The sequence below is a fragment of the Manis pentadactyla genome, chromosome 10 (genome assembly GCF_030020395.1).
Source record: "Manis pentadactyla isolate mManPen7 chromosome 10, mManPen7.hap1, whole genome shotgun sequence".
Classification (NCBI taxonomy): Eukaryota; Metazoa; Chordata; class Mammalia; order Pholidota; family Manidae; genus Manis; species Manis pentadactyla.
Window position 1 is genome coordinate 69,913,980 of NC_080028.1, and position 15,667 is coordinate 69,929,646.

At 44.9% G+C, this 15,667-nt stretch overlaps 1 protein-coding gene across 19 annotated transcripts in view; it reads right to left on the reverse strand.

Annotated features, from left to right (window-relative positions):
- LOC118928528 (sorting nexin-29) overlaps window positions 1–15,667 on the reverse strand; it is a 599,207-nt gene that overhangs the window by 81,646 nt on the left and 501,894 nt on the right. For 18 of the 19 annotated variants that reach the window (XM_057486934.1, XM_057486922.1, XM_057486916.1 and 15 more), the window contains one exon: window positions 2,889–3,029. In XM_057486934.1, coding sequence (XP_057342917.1) covers window positions 2,889–3,029 — 141 coding nt within the window. Of the gene's footprint in view, window positions 1–2,888; window positions 3,030–15,667 lie in introns of those variants that run through there. The other variant, XR_008992099.1, reaches the window with a different exon arrangement.

A 15,667-nucleotide genomic window follows, 5' to 3' on the forward strand; every position in this document is an offset into this window, starting at 1 on the left:
TACAAGTTAAAGGGCCACACAGGCTAGACAAGAGGCAGAGGCCCCTTGGCTGCTCATGAGCTGTCAGCTTCCTGAGCCACAGAGGAAGCAATCAGTTCCACCCCGATCATGGGGAGCAGGATTGAATGTCTAGTAAACAGCCAGCCAGCCAAAGCATTTGTGCAAGGCAGTCATTGCTGGCCAGGCCCACCAAGGTGGCATCTTTAATTCCCAAGCTTGTTTATTTGCAAACAGGACCGCATGGGGCAGGGACGGACACTCTCATACAGGCCACTGCGGCTGCAGGCCAGCCCCTGGTTGACAAGGATGGGGGGACTCACCGCAGGGCTGCAGGTGCACACCTTGGGCAGGGGCCCACTCACAGTCCTGGCTCCTGGGGCAGCTCTTGGGAAGTCTGTCTCATCTTATGTAAGTTTTGTGTTATAAGGCTCAGAGAGATGGAGGTGGGGAGGGAGTTGGTCAGAGCTGCAGAGAAACTATTTAGCCACATGTGGCCCCCAAAGACATCCACATTCTAATCCCAGAACCTGGGAGCATGTTACCTTACATGACCCAAGGGACTTGGCAGGTGTGATTAAGTTAGGGATCTTGAGATAGGAGATCACCCTGGGTTCTCTGGATCATTAGGGCCCTGCTAAGAGGAAGAGGAGTCGGAGGGATGTGACTGCTGAGGGACACAGAGGTCAGAACACTGTGACTGCTGGCTTTGAAGACAGAGGGGACTACAAGGTCAAGAATACAGGTGCCTCTAGACATTGGGAAAGGCAAGGCAGGGACTCTCCTCTGGAGCCTCCAAAAAGAACCAGCACCCCCAACCCCCAAAACCTTCATTTTAACCCAGTAAGACCAGTTTTGGGCTTCTGACCTCCAGAAGGGTAAAATAATCAACTTGCATTCTTTTAGACCACTCAATGTGTGGTGACTTGTTATGGCAGCCACAGTACACAATACAAGACAGTTCACCATCTGAATGACCCCGGTTCGGCCTTGTCCTAATTTCCCTTAGCTAGATACAAGACAGGCTGAGTTGCCTGATGAAGGTGTCATGGAAGGGCTGCTTCAGTGTATTGCTTTCTGCAAATAAAAATATCTAATAATGATAATATGTTCGTTATGTAGAATTTTGTTTTACGACATTGGGTCCCAATGATTTGTATGAGCCTGGATGGGTCTCAAGATTTGTATAAGCCTGCAAGTCATTAAATTGTATCAGTACATAATTTTCTCCCCTCTTTTCACATGAATACTCCTTCCTATGAACAAGTGTAGAATTTCCAAGTCTTCTGTTTTTATGGGCTCAGCTCCACTTCAACAGAAAAAAATGGAATGACAGATTTGTTCTAGGCCTCAGACAAACCTGCTTTATAATGGTTTAAATTAAGAACCAACAGACCCTGCCATGATCCGATTTCTATTCTGGTTTAACCACAGAAATCTACGAACATATCAACGTAACAGTCAGTAATACTTTTCCCTATGGAATTCCCAAGGGATGGGAGTGGGTTTGGGAACTCTTGCTCTGGTTTTCTGTGTTAAAGATCAAAGGAAATCATAGCAGGTGTTGAAATTCAAGAAAGAAACCAGGAAATTCAGTGCCCATGGAATCTACCACAGGGCTTTGTCAATATGTCGGCACCAGTTTCCAGCACTTGGGGGATAAGCACCACCCAGAAGGCTTGTGAAACCCAGATTTCTGGCCCAAGCTCTGGATCTTGTATTTCAGTAGGTATGTGTTGGAGTGTAAGAATCTGTATTTCTAACAAGCTCCCAGGTGGTGCTGACGCTGAAGATCAAGGACCACAGTTTGAGAACCTGATAGTAGAGGAATCCTTCTTACAGTAGGCCCGATTTCTCACATTCTGAGAAGGGTCATGAGCTCACCTCATCTAATGGAAATGTCCCTGCCAAGCTGGTTAATACATTGCAATTGTTGAAGATGCTGGAAGCTTGGCTGCACACTATAATCACCCAGAGAGCTTCTAAGTCCTGCAGGGCCCAGGCCTCACTACAAAGCAATTTGGTCCTGAATGTGATGGGGAAGTGACAGGCCTCAGTAGTTTTTAAACCTCTCCAAGTGATTCACAGTGCAGCCAAGATGGAGAACTGCCGCTCTAAGCAAATGATGGGTGACAAAATGATGCCAACTGGCTGGAGCGAGCAACCCAACAGGCCCCCACGACAGGTCCAGGCCCATCTGCTCCAGTGCTGGGTTCCAGCCCCTTGCACTGTAACACATAACTGATGCTCCATAAACACTTGCTGAATGAATGACTACGAATCAACCTGCAAGCTTGGGGAGGGCTGGAGCCGCCCTTCTCCAGGATGTCTGCAAGCACACACACAAGAAGCTCCTCTGAGAAAGCTCTCTTGGGAAGTAACTCACATTCCAAATTCTAATGAAGTATCATGACAACTAGAAAACATCTGTGTTGGTCCAGAATGTAGGTTGGCAAACTATGCCCATAGGGTGAGTCCAGCTACCACCTGTTCATATAAATAAAGTTTTATTGGTACACAGTCATGTGTCTTTGGGCCCATAATGTCTGTGGCTGCTTTCACACTACAATGGTATAGTTGAGTATTTTCAGCTGAAATGATATGGTCTGCAAAGCCAACACTCTTCACTACCTGGCCCTTCAACAGAACAAGTTTGCCAACCCCTGCCCTACAGAAATAAGAGGTCATGTACAAAAGCATAATGCGGTTGTCTTTAGGTGGTAGAGTTATGGGTGACTGTTTTCTTTGTTCCTGTGTTTCCTTATATTAACCAATTTTTGAGTTATGTGTTCACAGGAGCATGTATATTAAATAACGCAGCAAGGAAGAAACAGTGCGCCTTGAGGCAGGCACTAGTGCGTGAGCTGCCTAGCTTCCCGCGGTGACGGTACCTTGTTTCCAATGGCCTTTTTGGGTGGGAAGTTGTAAGACCTCACTTGAGGGTATTTGTTCTGTAATTTGTGGTGCAAACTCCTGAACTCTGTGTACCGCCTATAGACATTCCATTCATCATCTTTTATCCGGATGTAGACCTGTTAAGAAAGGGAAAGAGAAAGAAAATGTAAAGTTCTCTTAAAACTCTCATTACAAAGGGATGGGATTTTGGCATGACACCACCCATGAAATCCAGCTCTGTGGGAGCAGAGGCCACATCTTCTCCATGCCCAGTGCCTAGTACAAAGCAGGGACTCAGCAGTACTGAGTGAACACATGGGTACATAAGAGAGTGACTCAACCTGGCAGGTTACAGGAAATAACACACTGTGTATCACTTTCCCATTATCAGAAGAGATCAACAGTCCAATTAATCTAAGAGACACGTTTTTCACACTTCTGTCACATGCACAGTGTAGCAATGACACTTTGCCAGTGAGAGTCTAGTCATCCTCTCGGGCTATGCATTTCCTCATCTGTAAAATGGAGAAGATGAACAGCACCTCCTCCCAAGGTGGTGTGGAAAACATTCAGACATATAAACAAGGCAGCTATGCCGGGGATGAGAGGGACCACCACATAGAAGAGGGGGAAATGGACTTGAGGAAGGAAGGAGAGGCCAAAGTTGAAGTCAGCCGGACCAGATGGAAGATCACATCCAGATGGGACAAGCACAACTGGGGCATAAAACTTCATTTTAGTCAAGATGTGAGACTCTCAAGAGAACACTCTGGGGGTGCAAAATGTAAGGATTGTTTCTTCAGCTTTTTACAGGCCCTAACACTTTCCAGGGACACACAGTGACTACATCCCAAGGGAAAACAACAGTGGGAGTGAAATCAATGCATTTCTAAAAAGTATCTGAGTTAAGAACAGCCCAGAGATCAAAATCCCTGATGATAAATAGCTATTATAATCTGCAATCAGTGAATGCCAATGCACATCTTAAAAACCTCTAACATAACAATAAAATTAGGCACCTCTAATGTGAGTGATGAATTCTGCCTCTACGTGAAAACCAGTGCAGTCATCATATATTTGAACTTAGGTAAGGTGAACTTCAGGGTCTCTCCCAATATACTGTGAATGAGATGAAGGAGAATTTAAACCGAAGAACCCCAGATAATGGACAGAAGTGTCCAGTGGAATTAGAGGGAGAAACAGAGGCCTATCAAGTTTGTTAGAAACCCTTAAGCTAAAAGAGACAGGAAATACCCTGGATGACAGATGCCAAGTGATCTCAACTGGCCTGAGGGATGAGTCTAATCCAATGTGATGAAATTCAAAAGGATCAGTATCAGGTTTTACAATAAAACAAAAAACCAACAGGTTTACATCTTATACTGTAAGTATAAGATGGGGGAGACAGAGCACAGCAGTGGCCTGTAGGACAAAGACTTACAGGTTTTAGTAAGTTCAGCTAAGTGAATAATATGGGAGGGCTACCAAAAAAGCCCATGTAATCTTTAGACTTCATTAAAAGGTATATGAAAACTTCTAGAATAAAGGAGGTCAAAGTCTTGCTCTATGGTAAATTGACCACACCAACTTAGTTAGGCTTGGTTACCACCTGTTAAAAGATGAACCACATTCAGGAAGACTGAGGGCACTTGCTACTCAAAGTGTGGGCTGTGGACCAGTAGCACGTGCATCGCATGGGAAGATGTCAGGAGGGTGGCATCTCAGGCTCCATCCCAGATGTACTGACACAGGACCTGCACTTTAACAAGAACCATGGGTGGTTCCTACACATTCAAGTCTGAAAACACAGGCCCCAGGAGATGACAGCAACCGAATTGCCAGAAGAAAATGGGAAGACATTGGAGGCTATGATAACCTGAGTCTCAGGGTAGAATGGGCAGAGAGCTCTGAACTGCTGGAAGGGCTATAATGAAGAGGGGGAAAGATGAAGATGATTCCAGGGAGCAGACTTCCAGCAGACAGAAACTGGACAAAGATTTCAGCAGTGAAGAGCTTTTCAGTAGCCAAAGCTACCCAAAGAGGAAAAGGTGTATCTCAAAAGGTTTTTTGGCACTGGGTGCCCAAGCAGTGGTGTGACGACTGAGAGGACTGTTATCACAATTACACAAGTATTTGATTTATAATAGTGACATAGACATTAGACCCCAAAAGCATTTGCAAGGGCCCAGCTTGATATGGAGAATAGGGACTTCAGGCTTTCACAATCTCCACAGGCTGAGACATGATGAATCAGTTAGCAAATAAGCCCAGTTCAGCTTGAGGGACTGTAATGTAGAACATTTGGGGCATTTTTTGGATCCTCCTGAGTCACAGCAAATTGCCTACCCAGTATCCATTTTCCCACTAATATTTCTAGGGAGAGCAATATATTCAGAAAAAAATTAAAATGTAATGACATTTTTCTGTCTCCCTTTAAGGTAAGAATGGCTAATGATATGCAAGCAAAAATCATTGCTTGGAGTTTCTACAAAAGCTCTTAGGAGAGATCTGTGTCAGTCAACAAGCACCATTTTACTTTTCTCCTGGCCTTTTCTTTCTTTTTCAAACACAGGTGTCGTGACTGGAGTTCCAGGGGTCACTTGATGAACATGAGGAGATCTTGAGACTGGAGGCAGAAAGACAAAGGCCATGGGTCTTTGATGACATTATGGAGTCACCACACCACTTATTAGATTATCTACTCAAAACTCTTTTTTTTTTAACAGAAGAGAAATAATCCCCTCTAATTTGTTCAAGCTAATGTTTTAGAGGTCTTTGTACTGGTTAAATGCAATGACAATCTGATATGTCTTGAGTGGACTATATGTGCCAATAGTATATTCTTACACAAACATCCCCTAGAGAGTGGCAACTTCAACTGCCTGTCTGATCATCATGGACAGAATTAATTGTCTAGATCTAGGTAAACCGTGGCCCAAGGGCCAAATTCAGCCACATGTATTTGTTTACCTACTGTTTATAGCTGCTTTCACAATACAATGGCAGAGTTGAATGGCTGCAACAAATATTGGCCTGCAAAGCTGAGAATATTTACTTTCTGACCTTCTACAAAAACCTTTCCCCACCCCTGATGTAGATATGCAGCAAGTCCTCTTTGTTATTTCTCCACCAGTCCTTCCAAGATCTAGAGTGGAGAGGGGCAATGCTTTCCAAGTATTACCCAAGCCTGGGTGGGCTGCATTAAACATCTAGGATCCAGGAATCCACAATGCTTCAGAGCTTCCCGACAATTCTGATGAGTGGCTGTCATGGTCTGAAATGTTTGTGTGCCCCCAAGATTCATATGTTAAAATCCTACCCCCAATGTTATGGTATTAGGAGGTGGGGTCTTTGGGAGGGAATTAGGTCATGAGGGCAGAGCTCTCATGAATGGGATTAGTACTCATAAAAAAGACCTCCCCCCAAACAAGGATTAAAGATGGCGGCGTGAGAGGAGAGACAGAGGCTTCCTCCTAAAACTGGATACAATTAGAAAATATCGTTGGCACAACTAATCCTGAGAGAACAACAGGGAAGAGGACGGCGCCAGACTGCACACACCTGGAGAAAAGAGCAGACCTCACCGAACGGGGTAACGTACCAGAGCTGTGGCTCCGGGGGACCCGAGCCCCTCCCCCACCCCAGCTCACCGGCGGGAGGAAGAGAAATGGAGCAGGGAGGGAGTGGAAGGCTTGGGACTGCTGAATACCTAGCTCCAGAAATCTGCTCTGGGAGCACAAACCTGCATTTCATGGTGCTTTCATCATACTCTTCTGATTACGGGGTTGGAAAGCCGGGACAGGCGGAGTTCCTGGGGAGACTGGGATTCCGGCCGCTTGTGGAAAGCAGCGATCCATCTGGCTGCTCTGGGACAAAAGCTTATATCTGTGTGCCCAGCCCACTGCTTTAGGCAGTGGAGACAGGCACAGCAGCCGGTAGTGGGAAACAGCTCTTTCTTCCCCCGAGGCACCAATACCGCTCCCCTGTGACCCCCAACATTGCTTCAGGGGCTGAGCAGCACCAGAATAGAGCTTCTGGACACTAGAGGGCGCCATATACAAATATGAAACGCCAAAGGAACCTGGTTCAGAGTAAAATTAATATAACTCCGGAGAAAGGCTTAAATGACATGGACCTTATGACTCTTCCTGAAAGGGAGTTCAAAATAAAAATCATCAGCATGCTAATGGAGGTACGGAAAGATATCCAAGAACTCAGGAATGAATTCAGGTCAGAAATCCAGTCACTGAAGAGCACAATGGAGGGTATTAAAAGCAGGTTGGATACAGTGGAGGAGACAATAAATGAAATAGAAACTAGAGAAGAGGAACACAAAGAAGCTGAGGCACAGAGAGAAAAAAGGATCTCTAAGAATGAAAGAATATTGAGAGAACTATGTGACCAATCCAAACGGAACAATATTCACATTATAGGGATACTAGAAGAAGAGAAAGAGAAAGGGATAGAAAGTGTCTTTGAGGAGGTAGTTGCTGAAAACTTCCCCAGTCTGGGGAAGGACATAGTCTCTCAGGCCATGGAGATCCACAGATCTCCCAACACAAGGGACCCAAGGAAGACAACACCAAGACATATAGCAATAAAATTGGCAAAGATCAAGGATAAGGACAGACTATTAAAAGCAGCCAGAGACAGAAATAAGATTACATACAAAGGAAAGCCCATCAGGCTAACATCAGACTTGTCAGCAGAAACCTTGCAGGCCAGAAGGGAGTGGCATGATGTATTTAATGCCATGAAGCAGAAGGGATTAAACAATTTCCAGATAAGCAAAAGCTGAGAGAATTCACCTCCCACAAACCATCTCTACAGTCTATTTTGGAGGGACTGCTATAGATGGAAGTGTTTCTAAGGTTGAATAGCTGTCACTAGAGGTAATAAAACCACAGTAAAGAAAGTAGAACAGCTAATTACTAAGCAAATGCAAAATTAAATTAACTATCCCCAAAGTCAATCAAGGAATAGACAAAAAGTACAGAATATGATACCTAATATATAAAGAAAGGAGGAGGAAGAAAAAGGAGGAGAAATAGAAAAGAACCTTTAGGTTGTGTTTGTAACAGCATACTAAGTGAGTTAAGTTAGACTCTTAGATAGTAAGGAAATTAACCTAGAACCTTTGGTAACCACGAATCTAAAGCCTGCAATGACAATAAGTACATACCTATCGATAATCACCCTAAATGTAAATGGACCGAATGCACCAATCAAAAGACATAGAGTCACTGAGTGGATAAAAAAACAAGACTCATCTATATGCTGCTTACAAGAGACTCACCTCAAACCCAAAGACATGCACAGACTAAAAGTCAAGGGATGGAAGAAGATATTTCATGCAAACAACAGGGAGAAAAAAAGCAGGTGTTACAGTACTAGTATCAGACCAAATAGACTTCAAAACAAAGAAAAAAGACCCCCCTAGAGCTCCCTTGCCCCTTCCACCATGTGAGGACACAATGAGAAGACAGACCTCTATCAACCAGGAAGCAGGTTTTCACCAGACACCAAGTCTGCTGGCATCTTGATCTTGGATTTCCCAGCCTCCAGGACTGTAAGGAATAAATGTTTGTTGTGGAAGCCACCCAGTCTATGGAATTTTGTTCTAACAGCCTAAGTGGAATAAGACAGTTGGATTGGATAATCCCTGATATACAAGCACAGACTTAGATGTCAGACCTGCAAGCCATTTCTCTTCTCCATGTGTTTCCCCATCTATAAAAACAGGTGATGAACAGCTCCCTCCTCCGCAGGGAGCATTCAGGTACATAAGCAAGGCAGCTATGCCAGGGATCCCAGGAGCCACCACACAGATGAAGGGGAAATCGATTTGGGGAAGGAGCCAGAGTTGAAGTCAGCCCAACTGGATGGAAGGTCACATTCAGACAGGATAAGCACAACTGGGCAGAAAGCTTCCTTACTTTAATCAAGATGCGAGACTCTCAAGAGAACACTCGGGGGGTACAAAATGTAAGGACTGTTTCTTCAGCTTTTTACAGGCCCTAACACTTTCCAGGGACACACAGTGACTTCATCTCAAGGGAAAACAGAAGTGGGAGCGAAATCAATGCATTTTTAAAAATTATATGAGTTAAGAACAGCTCAGAGTTAAAATCCCCAATGATAAATAACTATTATAATCTGCAATCAGTGAATGCCAATGCACATCTTAAAAACCTCTAACATAATGATAAAATTAGGCATCTCTAATGTGAGTGATAAATTCTGAATCTACGTTTTTCATAACACATTCCAGAGCCAACTGCTTTACTCCATGAAAGCGCTGCATCCTGCCTGCTTCTCTAGGGGTCCCTTCTTGGTCTTCCATGTGGGCACCTCGTCATAGCCTTTGCCTTAAGGCAGAGGTTCCCACAGGGCCCTTCTCTCCCCTACACAAGCATCCAATGTCAGGTCTGCACTTTATATTTTTAGGTGAAATGTTCTTTACCTAAACATTAGCTTTTCTCTGCCCCCACACCCAAGTGCCAAGCAATAGGGCCTGCTAACCCCACCTCCAGAGTTACCCCCACTCTGCCTGGACCACTACAGTAGGCCTCTGGTTGCTCTTCTGGCCTCCCATTTCCCCCTTTCGATTAATTTTCATCTCACCTGTTCAAACCCCTTCAATGACTGCCCGTGAAGAATGCTCTTACCAGAGACTGGGTTCTCAGGGAGGTACAGGGGGCACCTCCGTGGGCGGGAAGGTTCCCGCCTCGCCTCGTCACCATCATCTTCCTTCAGGTTCCACCCCTCACGTGGCAAACCAGGATGGTGTCAATTTGCCTGTATTTTCTTTAAAATTCTTTAATTTCTCAAATGCTTAAAAATTATACAAATTAAAAAATTCTTTAATTTCATAATTTCTTAAAAATTTCTTTACAACCAGGATGGTGCCAATTGCCGGTATTCTTTAAAACATTCTGAACACTGCTCAGCTCAGAGCAAATATCCTGTTCTAGAAATAGCATCCCTTGGCCTTCCAACTTCCTCCTAGTTGTATCCCCTGCTACAGAGGACAGGAGACATTCAAGAATTTGGAATTTCATAATGCCAGGATTAGAAAGGACCTCAGAAACCATTACTTCAACCCTTCCTCTTACAAGTTATAGGACTGGTGTGGCAAATACCCACTTCTCCATTCTATATTCTCCACCATGAGGTGTGCCCAGGGGCTCTGGTGGATCAATGGCATCAGAGTGCCACCCAGACTGAGGACATGAGTAAACACTCGGGTACAGGGAACCTCCTGTGCATGATGGCCAGGGCAGGGAGGGGAGGAAAATCCTTATAGTGGCCACAAGGGGATTTGACATCATAATAACATGATCCGTAAGGTGATATAATGCATGGAGGTGGTTAAAGGCACAGACTCTACAGCCAAACGCCCCAGTTCAATTCTGCCTCTGCCACACACTAGCTGTGTGCCCTGAGAAGGTAACCTCACTTCTCTGTGCCTCCGCTTCCTCCTTTGAGAAATGAGGATGATAATATTAAACCCCTCCCCTGGTCTTGGGAGGACTAAATGAGTTCACATGTGCAATGTGAACTGCTTAGAACAGGCCCTGGTACATAGAGATGCTATATGAGTGTTTATTAAATAAAAAACTAACCCAGAACCTTATTGGTTAGATTGCCAATGAGAAAAGTCAAAGATTTGGATTGTGGAAATCCCAAATCTTGGTGATCAGCTTTAACATTAATCCCCTCCAGTGGTTGGACAGATGGACACTGGGCTGCAGTGAGACACCAAGGCATCCCCAGCTGGCTCGGGAGCCACAGTGGCATCCCAGCTCAGCACCTCCACCACCTACCAGTTACATAATGTAAGCAAATTGCTTCTTTCTGAGTCTTGCCGTCTGAGAAATGGGTATCACTCTCCCCAAAAAGAAGCTGGAAAGGCACTCCATAACTCCATTATCGTTATTGTTTTATCATCATCATTGTCAAGTGCATGAATGTCTGCAAACTTTAGCCACTGAAGTCACCCATCCTAGCTTTGTGATCTTTACTATATGATTTTGGCTTAGTAAAGAACAAGAATGAAGATTACCAATGAGTCTCAGTCCTGGAGCTTAGAACAAATTATGCTGTGGCTCATTAAAGTTTTCAATAAAAATACAAATTACAATGCCTGTCCCCTAAATACTCCACAAATATGAATCCCCAAACATATTATTTCGCAGGAGTGCGTGAAGGCAGCTCTGCCACTAGGACCAGGTGGCGCAGCCCCTCCCGGGCACCGTATGAGCTCCTGTGAGCATCCCTGCTTCCTCCAGGGCTCGCTTCCTGATGCAGAACATGCAGGGGTTGGACTGGGTGGCCTCTAGGCCATCCCCTTCTGGCCCTCTGCACCCTTAAGTGATGCACTGACTCCAAGTACATCACTGGGCCTCTTCGCGTCCAGGTTCCACTCCCCTTTCTTGGTGGAGAGCAAGCTGTTCATGGAACCAGGCTTGACTGAGGAGGATTTCATACTCAAGGGGAAAGGCAACAACAGAACCATCCCTGGAGCCCCTTTCTCCAAAGCTCAGCTGTCACCCTGAGTCGTCAAGCCAGGAGAGCAGCCTCCCAGGCACACTGGGTGGTGAGAACTGACACTCACGGGGGAACCAGGGACAGAGGGAGTTCATGGGGCTTCCATCAAGTTTGTGACTGTCCTCACTCCTGCCTCTGCATCACTAGACTGAGGCTTTCTCAAAGGTGAAAAGTGGCCGATGGACATTTCTGACACCAGCTTCTACTGCATCTGGAGGCCACTTGATAATGAGGCAGGGGAGAGACAGCCACACGGCCTGTGGAAGTAACCACAGACTTCAGGTCAAGCAGCCCTGTTCTCAAGTTTCTGTTCTCAGTTGCCTGGATGCTGATCAAATCCCGATCTCTTCAGTTAGCAAAGTTACAAAGTGCTATGAGAAATTCAGCAAGAGCAGATTTGCCTACTTCAGACCTAAGAGAGTAAAATTACATTTTTCAGAGCTCCAGTAAAAATATAAATACCTTCAACATTAACACCTGCCACTCATGAAGCACCTGCTATGTGCTTGGTCCTACACCAGGCACCCTGCATATCTCACCTTTCATTCCCACATTAATCTGCAAGACAGATGGGATAAAGTTGCCCTGTCTACAGATAAAGACATGGGCTCAGAGGGTATGTCACTCACACAGGGGAAGTGGGGGGATAAAGGATCTGCATCCAGGTCTTTCAGATGTCTAAGGCCTGGTGCTTTCTATTACAGCACACTGTAAGGTCTCTAGGCCATCAGAGGCCTGCAGCTCTCAAAGGCCCCATGAACCCTGAGCCAGCACTGCTGGCAGCTGAGAACAGCAGTTGGCAAGGGAGGTCCCTGCTTGATACCTCTGAGCCCAAATGCCCCTTGCTGGACAGCTCACATGTCCTCAGAATGGCCTCCCTGGTACCAGATATTCCAATTATGCCTTTTCATGCACACCTCTCCCCACAGGAGCTAAGGCCAAACTACCGCGAATTACCTAAACAAGTCCATCCTACACAGCAGTGCCTTTAGCAGTAAGATTGAGAAACTTCCTCTGCAAATTAACTTGTCCTTGAATTATACTTAACCAAATTGTATACTTATTTTACTGAAGAATTTTAAGGGCTATGTCCAAAATTGTTAGTTTTTCTTTTTGTACTTTAAAGGGCTCCCTCCTCCAATCGAGTTTGATAGGCTCCACTTCCTTCAGCCTGAGCCATAAAGATAATAATTCCTTGGAGGAATAACAAGAGCTGACCTCTTCCAGCAAAACCAAGTTCCCTTTTAAAACAAGCAATAAAAAGCCACTTCAAGTTCAATTTCATTGACTCAGCAAAAGGAAAATAAAATAGAGGGTAATATCTGTAATCGGGCAGCAGGGCAAAGCCTCTCTTCTTCATCTTAAGAGCAAGTTCAAATCATGAGGTTTCTTTTCCACTGGGAAGAATTATCCTGGGAATGCCTGTAGTAGTAACACTGGGGGGTAAGGAGAGGGTAAGAAGTGAAAAGGCAAAAACCTTGGTCCATCAATGACCTGAATCCAGAACAATCTCTTGCATAGGCAGGGCCTCCAGAAAAACTATGATTTAGAAGACTAAGAGTATCTTCCAGGGCATTTAGGTTAGCTCCTCATGGCCTTTACCAATCAACACCACTCATCTACTCTGCCATACCTTCCCCTGGTTTCTTCCACCTGTTTTTGGACTTCACCTAAATGGACTCATACAGAGTGTGCTCCTCTCCTTTGTGCCTGGTTTCTTTCACTCTATACTGTGTTTGTGAGATGTCTCCATGTTATTTTGTATAGCATGCATGTGTTCTTTTTCACTGCTATATAGTATTCTACCATAAAACTATACTATACTTTATTTACCTGTTCTGCTGGGATGGGCATTTGGGTTGTTTCTGGTTGGGGCTGTCATGAATAAGTTTGCTGTGAGAATTCATATGCTTGGCTTTTGCACATTTGTTTTGGCATCATAGATCTAAATGTGAATGGTAAAATCATAAAGCTACTAGGAAAAAACATACAAGAATATCTTCATGACCTTGTGGGTAGGCAAGGTTCTTAGAGCCCAATTTTCTGGATTCTGGAATGTCCTCTGGACAGTGGTTACACGGCTATATACAGAAGTTCTTTAATCAATAATTAAAACTAACTGAATTATAAACTTAAGATTTAATTTATATTGAACCTGAACCTAACACACAATGTCAGTGTTGAAAAAATGTCCTGAGACTGGACTCTGGATGCAGGCAGACCTGTATTAGAATTCCAGCTCTCCTTTTAGCAGTCAAGTGATCCTGGAGTAAGCAAATGCACCTCTCCAAACCCTGATTTTATATGCAGAATCATATATGTATGTCTATGGAGGAGGAGGGAGGATGAAGATCAGAATGCTTGTTTGCAGTGGGTTCAAGTCCCTGCCCTGCTTTAGGGGTCTGCCAGGCACAGCACAGGTCTTCTAGTCAGCAGAACACTGGGCCTTAGGCACACTTGAGGCCTATGCTGCAAGAGGCAGAGTGATAAAATGAAAGGGCCCGGGTTCAAATCCCAGTTCTCCCTTTGCTAGCTGTGATCCTGGAGATGATATTCCACCTCAAAACTCAGCTTCCCAATCTGTAAGATGGGAACAAAGCCAATCACGCTGGGTGGTTGTGAGATGCTGTGCCTGGCCCATGCCGGGCAGGCAGGAGGCAGTGACAGCTGTTCATATTGTAACCCGTCACCTTCATCGTCATCTGCCTTTGTGTACATGAACTTCCCTATTACAGAATTAGGAGTAATTATAGGATGTGCAATCACGAAATTAAAGCAGGTAATTACCATGCCTAATTAATTGTCGAATGCTAGGCAGGCAAGGGAACACAAACAGAATGCAGTCTGTGGGCTGGGCAGTTAAGCCTCCCCTTTGCTTTGCAAATATCTGTCAACAGAAACAGCAGAGTTCAGTAAATGACCTTCTTGGGTGGGTTTTCAAGCACTAACCCCAAACCTGGGAAGCACTACTGGGGCTTCTGACTCTGATGAGCTGAGTACCTCTCTGCTGGCTGGCCTGGTATGTATACACCCCTGTCACATACATGCCAAGGTTCCTGGCCAAGAGCGCTATTTTAGGATGGGAACAGGACAGGAGATGCTTGATGGATGCTGTAAACCTCTGTAAGGATGAGACCCTGTGGAGAAACCCACTGATGGGAATGCAGCAAGAATTTGAAAATAAATGCTCATTTACACACAGCTGCTTTGGAAACAAAACATCAGGCTGCCTCTGCTTTCTTCAGCATAGATCAAATGCAGGCCTCTTCATTTCAAACTCCAGGCGACTGCTGAATTATCCTAACTCCTCCATCTTGGGATCATTGGCATGCACATTGTGAGATTACAGAGCAAAAGCTAACATGAACTACGAGAATTTCCTGGGTCTTACAAAAGATGACATACCATTTAGTAGTACCTACTATGTGCCATGTGCTTTACCTACAACTTTCATCAAAGCCCTGCATTTTATATGCCCCCAAACAGAGACTTGGAGCCAGTAAGGAATGTGCCAGGGACCCAGGGAGTGGGGAGCTGAGCCAGAATGGGGCCTCATGCTGAAGTTATACCCAAAGCCCATGCCTCTAGGTCTCCATATCAGGGAAAAACAAGTGCTATAAACTCACACTCAGATGCCCCGTAGACAGACTGTTAAATGCACAGACAGTCGGATGACAGCAGCATAACAAAGATTCTTTTACAAATGGCTTGAGGTTCCTAATTCACTTCGCTTCCCTAATCTCCAAGGGATGGAATGATTTGTGCTTTGGTTGGTGGCCTGTGTTAATGCATCCTAACAAAACTTTCCTTTTAATGAAATGGCTTCATGTGTTATTAAGTATAAGTGTCCTCATTGCTAGAACAAAATGCTTGAATTACTGTATGACCATGCTAATAAGAGTGATATCGCTGCAGCCAAAGCCGAGAGGAAGAAGAGTAACTTAGCCAGAGGAAAACGACTCTTCGGTTCACTGGGTTGTGTAAAGGGCCGACTAATAGAGGAGGGGATGTGTTATTTACTAAGACTTGCCAGCACAATGCCACATAGCTTTTAAAGACAGACACAGAATGAGCAGTTTAGGAGTGGAACAGGACCAGCCTCTGCCCCACCTGGACAGGATGCCACAGTCGGAGACACAGGTTGAGCAGCAGGCTTCTTGTTGGGGAGAGGGTCACGGTGACTGCTGCAGCCCAAGCTCTGCTGTCTCCAATCTGCATGCTTCTG